Here is a 7,746-nt window from a genome sequence, read left to right as displayed (position 1 = left end):
CAGAGAGAGAGGGAGACACAGAATCGGAAACAGGCTCCAGGCTCTGAGCCATCAGCCCAGAGCCTGACGCGGGGCTCGAACTCACGGACCGCGAGATTGTGACCTGGCTGAAGTCGGACGCTTAACCGACTGCGCCACCCAGGCGCCCCCACACCTTCTGTTCTTAATAAAAGTCTTAATAAAAGCACCACATAGCTATTATTTATTTATTTGTTTATGTTTTCTTCATTTTCTTTCATTAATTTCTGGTAATTTCTAACAAATAGGGTTGTATCTCCTTGGTTACATTTATTACTAGGTATTTTATTCTTTTTGATGCAATTGTAAACAGGATTGTTTCTCTTTCTGATGGTGAATTATTAGTATATAGAAACCCAACAGATTTTTGTATACTTATTTTATATCCTGCAACGTTACTGAATTTTTTTTATTAGTTCTAAGCTTTCTGATGGAGTCTTCAGCGTTTTCTACATTTAATATCCGGTCGTCTGGAAGTAGTGGGGATCCCACTGTTGGTGGGAATGTAAGCTGGCATAGCCACTATGGAAAACAGTATAAGGGTTCCTCAAAAAAGTAAAAATACAACTACCATAGGATTCAGCAACTCTACTTCTGGGTATTTATCCAAAGGAAACGAAAACCAATTGGAAAAGGTATCTGCACCCCAATGTTCATTGCAGCATTATTTACAATAGCCAAGCTATGGAAAAAACCTGTGTCCACTGATAGATGAATGGGTAATGAAAAAAGAATAAAATTATTCAGCCACACAAAGGAATAACATCTTGCCATTTGCAACAACATGGATGGACTTTGAGTAAATAAGTCAGACAAAGACAAATACTGTATGATCTCTTTTATATGCAGAGACTAAAAAATATATGTATATATAAAAAAAATAAACAAGCTCATAGATGCAGAGAATAGATCGGTTTCCAGAGGTAATGGGTGGGGGGTAGGAGACATGGGTGAATTATTATTATTATTATTTTAGTTTAAATAAATTGACTATTAAGAATGGATCCTAGAGGGGCGCCTGGGTGGCTCAGTCGGTTAAGTGTCCAACTTTGGCTCAGGTCATGATCTTGTGGTTCACGGGTTCGAGCCCCAAGTTGGGCTCTGTGCAGACAGCTCAGAACCTGGAGCCTGCTTTGTGGATTCTGTCTCCCTCTCTCTCTGCCCCTCCCCCACTCGTACTCTGTCTCTCTCTCTCTCTTTCAAGAAAAAAAAAGAATGGGTCACAGAGGAGATAAAATATACTTAAATTGCTTCAAAAAAACTCAAACGCAGACATTTCCCATTGCTCATGTTGATACAGCTATCAGGAGCAATCCCTAATCTTACTGAAAACTGGAGGATATGTGATTCCAGAAAGAAGAACAAAAGCAGATGATCTACTTCTGTTCAGAAGTTTCTAGGAGGTAGCTTTTTTTTTTTTCCTTCAGAGAAGTGTTTGTACCACACGGTATCTTCAAAAGAACAGAAAATCCAATGGTAATAGCCTTGGATTGGTGAGCTTGTCCTGGGGGCCTGCTGAGACCGTGACTTTTGTTTCCTGGATCTTGGTTCAGGGCTGTTGGTTTATTAAGAATCCTGCGGTTAAGCCTCTTGGGCTAAAAGTCTTGTTTGAAAGTCTGGCTTGATAGGTTTCACCTATGGCTTTTGAATAGCTTTGGAAGCAAAGTGAGACCGGCTCCTCTAGGGCTTTGGAGAGGCCCCCTTATTTGTGTTATCAGGGTGTTCCTCTTGAGCACCTGCTGCAGGGGGAGGTTGTGGCCACTGGATCTACTCTGAACCATGAAGTTTCTTGCTGTGTGTCTCTTCTTCCTGTCTTACACTTCTCCCACAGGGAATAAAGATTCTCTTGCTTCCCTAAAGCTTAAAGCATCAGGTGAAGTGACGCGTTGCTCTCCTGTTACCAGGTGTGCACGGATTCTGGGGATGACTGGCATGACTGGCCAGGTGGTTACATCATGGGTCTGATTTACAATGACCTTATGTCCTAGAGATCCAGTTTTGGACATTCTAGTCCACTGTCAGACCCTAGGCTTGATTTTAGGTTTTTGAAAAGAATCCCTAAGGCCACTTCTCTGTGTGCGAAGAAAACGGCTCTCCTGAAGGTGAGAGGGCCCTAGAGCAGAGAGTTGGAATCTGTCCCTTGGTCTTTGCTGCTATGGGAACTTGCAAGCTGTGGGAGAGAGGTAGCAGACGGGGAGAGGGTTGGGCACGAAGCCTGGGCCACCCTATGGCCGCTTCATAGCCCACCAAACTTCTTTAGACTGATCTGCTTTGTGCGTGTTGTGTCTCTGCCTGGGACGCCTTTCCTCCTTTTCTCAGCCCAGGATCCTAGGTCTCCTTTAAGACCCTGCACAAGTCACTTTGGCCTTACTGATGGATTCCCATGGCCACCATTTTGTTTTCCCCTCTGTATGTTCCAAAGTGTTTCCATCCACCTGTACTGTAGCATTTATCACAGGGCAAAAAAATTACTTAGGAACATTTTTATCTCCCTAACTGGACTGTGAGTTTGTACTCAATGCCATGTTTTATGCTTTGCATCCAAAGCCTTAGCAATGGACACGTGGGCTAGAAACCATTCACTATCAGTTAAATGAACGGATTCTGGCATCTGGGTCTATAGTTAGTATAAGCTCAGAAACCATCTGTTTGGAGCTTGCTTATTAGATTATTTGGCTATCTATGGTTTTATGCATAGGTCTTTATATTCTTCTGTGGAATTTAGAAAATTCTTTTAAAAATTACCAGACTGTTTTAATTATGTTGTAACAGGCCCTCCTCCCCAGAAAGAGGGGACTCCTTGCTTCATTCCCGCACAGGGGAGGGGCATACTCTCAGGGGTCAATATGGGGGTGGCATCTGGAATTAAGATGCGCGACCCCCAGGAAGACAGAGATAAGGCATGCTCTTTTTTCATATCACAATCTTAGAGTTTACGAGATTTACGCGTTTGCATGGAGAGTGGTCCCCTTACAGTTGGTGTCTCAAATAGCAGAAGAGGCACTGAGGCAAGGGGTGCCTAACCACGTATCTGTTAGTGTCCTCATGAGCACATTTTGTTTCAGTTAACTTTCAACTTGTTTTTGGGAGAGGGAACTCCCAGGAAGTCCATTTATCATATGACCAGAGTAAGTGAAAGGTAATCCTTTTTAAAATGTGAGTTATGGAGCTTTGTAACGTGCCATTTATCTATGTCTACTGTGGAACGGAAGAACGCTGGGGCAGATTTGTTACTTAAACAGAAATTGCTCCCTGTTGTCTTTGGGGCTCCATTTCCCACACCTTGTTCCCGCACACAAAATACTCTCACGTGGTGCATTTTGACGAGAACGTTGATTGAGCACTTAAGAGTTGCCTGTTACGAAACGTGAAGTATTTGAACACATACCTGGTAAGTAAGCTGCTTAATTATTAGGCTTCTGTTCTTTTTAAACACATCTTGTTTTGATACTCAAAATCAAATACATGTGGCAGGATGTTTTCTCGGAAGAACGCTGAACAACTTTGGACGCTGGAAACCTTCTAGAACTTTTAACCAGGCAGGCAGGTTTTAGAAGATAAAAGGGATCGAGGCAGTCAACCATGAATTTGAAAAGAAGCTTCACTAAAAAAAAAAAAAAAATAGTTATTGACATGGAGCCACAAACCCTGGCTGAATAACAAGATCGCGCCATTTGCATTCACGCAAAATGGACGACACACAAGGTATTCAGTTTCAAGAAGTCGGTACGAACCAGAGAGAAAACCCACAGTCTCTAGACGTCCTTGTTAAAGCACTGGCAGCAGGTGTTGCACGTTGGGCAAACAACAATATTATCCTAACGCATTCAAGGCTAAGCCCCTCGATGGTCTCCCCTTTTATAAGGCTCAACACAACAAGCATTTATTCAGCACCTGCTTCGCTATCATCCTAACACCTTACTTGTATGCCCACCACCTGGCACCGGTCTTCTTTTAACGTTTAGCGAGTGGGTGAATAGTGGCCCGTCCGTGTGGAAGGTGCCGGTGTGCTTAGCACCGTTGCAGGCACAGAGTAGGCATCCAAAAAATAGGATGAGGTATGAATGAAAACACCCACACAGGCTTCAGGAGGTCATGGTCTAATCTCAGGTGGGTGATGGGCACTTGGTCCTGCATGCTTTCTAGGAGAGAGAAAGGAGTCAAGGCTTGGGGGAGGCCCAAAGCAGTGAAGAACCATTAGAGGGGATTCAGAGTTCTCGGTTATTGCTTTCCTCCTCTGCCCACCACACAGCACAAGGGGGCCAGACCTGGCCAGGGCTGCCACGTCTCCTGGCTGGGGAGGGAAGCCCCTGAACAGTCCCATGGGGACAAGAGGGTCTCTCCACATGAGGAGAGACCACACGCGTCACTCCACTTCTCTGTATATCAATTTTTATCATACGTTTTGAAAAAAACTACACCCTCCCTCTTCCATTACGGTGAACCGCTTAAAATTACATTTACACGAAATTACATTTACACAAACTTCTGTTGAAAGCCAAATTCCAGGCCTAAGCTCTTGGCCAAAGCCCATTAAAGGGGGATATTAAGTAAATTAGTTGAGCTGATTAAAAACACCTTCATCAAAGTAGAACACTGGTGCCAACAATATTAAGAGTTGAATTATTGATTTTTTTTTTTTAATGGCCGATGGTACGTTAGCAGGGAGGAAAAAGTCCTTCTCCTTTCCTTCCTGTCCCCCCCCTTCTCCCGTCCCCCACTTTGGGAGCGAGAAGGGTAACTACTGACCTACTCCTGGAGATCCCGGAAAGGGAGGTGACGGAGAAGGGGGGGGGGCAGGAAAGCAGAAGATGGGGTCCAGGTAAGGGAGAAGAGGGAGAAAAAGAGTGGAGACTAACGGCCGGAGGGAGCCGAGGCTAGGGTCGCTGCGGAGGTGCAGCCACCTCTACCCACACCGCGTCGCGGGACCCCGGGCACAGCCGCGGGCCAGGCAGGCGCTGGAACGGGCACGGTGACGCTCCCCAAGCCGGCCGCCAGAGGGCGCGACCGGAGCCGGCGCGGCGGAGCCCGAGGAGGGAGGAGGGGAGCCGGCGGAGAAGGGTCAGCCGCGGCGGCAGGGGCGGCAGCGGTAGCGGCGCAGCTCCGCTCCCCGCGCGTCTCCCGTCCCCGCGCTCCAGCAGGGCGCACGGTCCCCGCCGCCGGGATGCTGCCGCCCGCCGGCCGCGGCCGCCGCCGCCTCGCACTCCCGGCGCTGCTCTCGCTCCTCACCTGCTCCCTGGGTAAGTAGCGGGCGGCCCGGGCGCGCACGGGAGAGGCGTGGGCTTCCCGGGCGCTGCCGCCCGCGCCCCGCGTCCGCGCGCGGGAGGAGGCGGCGGGCGGCCCAGCCCTGCCCCGCGGGCGCCCGCGTCCCGCCGTCCCGTCCCCGCCGCGCCGGCGGCAGCGCCCCCTCGCGGCGTCCGGGTGGGGGGGACCCGGCTCTCCGGGACCCCGGGGCGCGCCGCGCCCGGCCCCTTTCGGCTCGCTGGGTCCCGCCGCCGCCCCGGCCCCGCTCGCGTCTGCCCGCCTCCTTCCGCCGGGAGCTGGCGGCCGGCCGAGCCGGGAGGGCGAGGCGCTCACCCCCACAGGAAGCGCTGAGTAAATGTGCAACTGCGAGAAACTTTGAGAGGAGGGAAGCGGCGGCCGCGGTCCCGCCCCCCTGCCTTCCGCCCGCGTCCCGCCTGCCCGGCGCGCCCCGCTCGCCCCGCGCGGGCGCAGCCGGCTGGAGGCGAGCGGGTGGCCCGGCGTCCGGGCCGCTCGCTCGTCCCGCACCCCCGCGCCCCGCGGGCGGGGGCGAGGGACGGTGTCCCCCCCCACGTCCGCGGGGTCTTCCGGCCGTGCCCTGGTCTCCCGGGCTGAGACGCCAACTTGGCACCATCCCCTTCTGCGGAGTTCTGGGCCAGCAAGGGAGGATCGGGGTGCCCGTTTGGGCCCTCAGTGTGTGGGGTCGTGGTGTGGGGGAGGCGGTGGGGACGCTCCCCAATCTTGGGTCGCTATGGGGGAAAATCAGAGAACACTTCTGGAGACAATGCTTGTCGGGTCTGCTGCTGCCGTTATGCCCCTTCCCTTTTTTCCTCCCGTTCTTCTCGCAAGAGTATTTTCTCCACCGTATCGTAAAAGGATGGGGCAGAAGTTAAAAAAAAAAAAAAATCACCGTAATGGACGTTTATGATGAGACTTGTTCAAGGTTGCAAGCTTGGGGGAAGAATTGCTCCCTTTTCAGTGTTCTCAGGGTTATTGTCCTATAACCCGGACTTTTGGGTTTCCAGTCGGTTAAAAGGCAGTAATTTCAGATTTTTAGAAATGGCAGAATGGTGCAACTTAGGAAAAGACGTAGCGTTATTGCACATTGCTTTTTGGTAGCCCACCGGAACCTTTACAGCACGTTTTTTTAATTTGGATTTAAACTCTTCGAATAGGGGCCTTATTTGCGTCCCCGCCCCCGGCATTTCTATAGGTGCTCACTACGTGTGGGAAAATCTAGTGAGATTAATTGTTAATTAATTGTTCACATGCATGATTAAGTAAGCAACAATGCAACTAAAAGCATTCGGGCACCTTGGGCAGAGAAAGCTGTAATTGACGGTGGTGAGCAACTAAACTTGGAGATCTGCTTCAGTGGAAGAATGCATCGCTGGCCAGGGCAGCCCCCGGGGAAGGGGAGGTTGGAGGGGTGGGAGGTTGACTAGGTGACTCTTGGCTGCATCACTTGGCTTGCTGCCTGGGAGTTTTGCACCTAAGCAAATGGGGTGGGTGGTAGCCGAAATTGGCATTCTATTTATAGCACTGCACTTTATAATGCTGTACTGGGGATATAATATTTGTATATAATATATTCAATATATGGGCTGAAACACATTTAAATGTATTGCTACGCGTATCTATTTTGCACTGCACTTAAGGGAATAGCTGCACTGCCCAAACTTGATAGTACGTTAAAGGACAGTCAGAATGAACCAGAATGTCAACACATTTTTAGAGATGTCTATTAACATTGTGAAGTTGTCAGATAAGCACAATAAATAAGACGTAAAACCTATTAAAAGGTCCCTGGGAGACATTTGGCTCTGTGAACTGGCTTTAATGGATTTCAAAAATACAGGAAGCTGTGTTCTTCGAGGTCTGAAGTAAATCACGGGTTCAGTTTATTGAGCTCTGCTTTGGTGGTGTTGGGGGAGCACCAAGACGTAAAAAGATGCGGTGCCCGCTCTGTAAATCTCGAAATCGGGAATCTTGGAATCTTGCTAAAACGAGAGATTATGACAGGAGTTCTGACGCATGTGAACAATCCTGATGGGTGAAAAATACTCTAAATATCCCCTTAGAAGTTTGGCCTGGGTATATATAGTTTAGTTTTCCCACAAACTGTAGCATATTCATTTGAGTTTTCAGAGAAGAGTCAATATAGAAAATTTATTTTAAATCCATATGATTATACAGATCAAATTCACTGTAACTTCAATTCTAAAGTCCAGTGCCAGTTCTAGAATCAGATTTATTCACACCTCTGCGCCAGCCGCTGTGTGGCTTCTAGTGAGTTTGAGCTCTGTTTTCTCCTAGAAAACAGGAGGCATAGACTAGATAAAATACCAGAACTTTGCCATTTCTTACAGTTTTAACAGACTGATCTATTGTGGCAGAGACTGCTCTCTGCTTACCCAGTAACCCTTGGTTCCTTCTTTTCCAGACTAAGAAAGCCCGTTAGATAATCAGGAGTGTCACCTGACTGCA

At 48.8% G+C, this 7,746-nt stretch overlaps 1 protein-coding gene across 1 annotated transcript in view; it reads left to right on the top strand.

Moving 5' to 3' along the window:
• Nucleotides 1-4,829: 4,829 nt before the first annotated feature.
• Nucleotides 4,830-7,746, top strand: part of B3GLCT (beta 3-glucosyltransferase) — a 121,403-nt gene continuing 118,486 nt past the window's right edge. Inside the window, exons 1-2 of the mRNA XM_086717633.1 lie at nt 4,830-4,840; nt 4,900-5,258. Coding sequence (XP_086573759.1) covers nt 4,830-4,840; nt 4,900-5,258 — 370 coding nt within the window. The remainder of the gene's footprint in view (nt 4,841-4,899; nt 5,259-7,746) is intronic.

Source organism: Puma concolor, chromosome A1, assembly GCF_028749965.1.
Source record: "Puma concolor isolate L17-30 chromosome A1, mPumCon1.1.hap2, whole genome shotgun sequence".
Taxonomy (NCBI): Eukaryota; Metazoa; Chordata; class Mammalia; order Carnivora; family Felidae; genus Puma; species Puma concolor.
The sequence above is the reverse complement of the archived record's forward strand: the minus strand, read 5'-3'. Positions and strand labels throughout refer to the sequence as shown.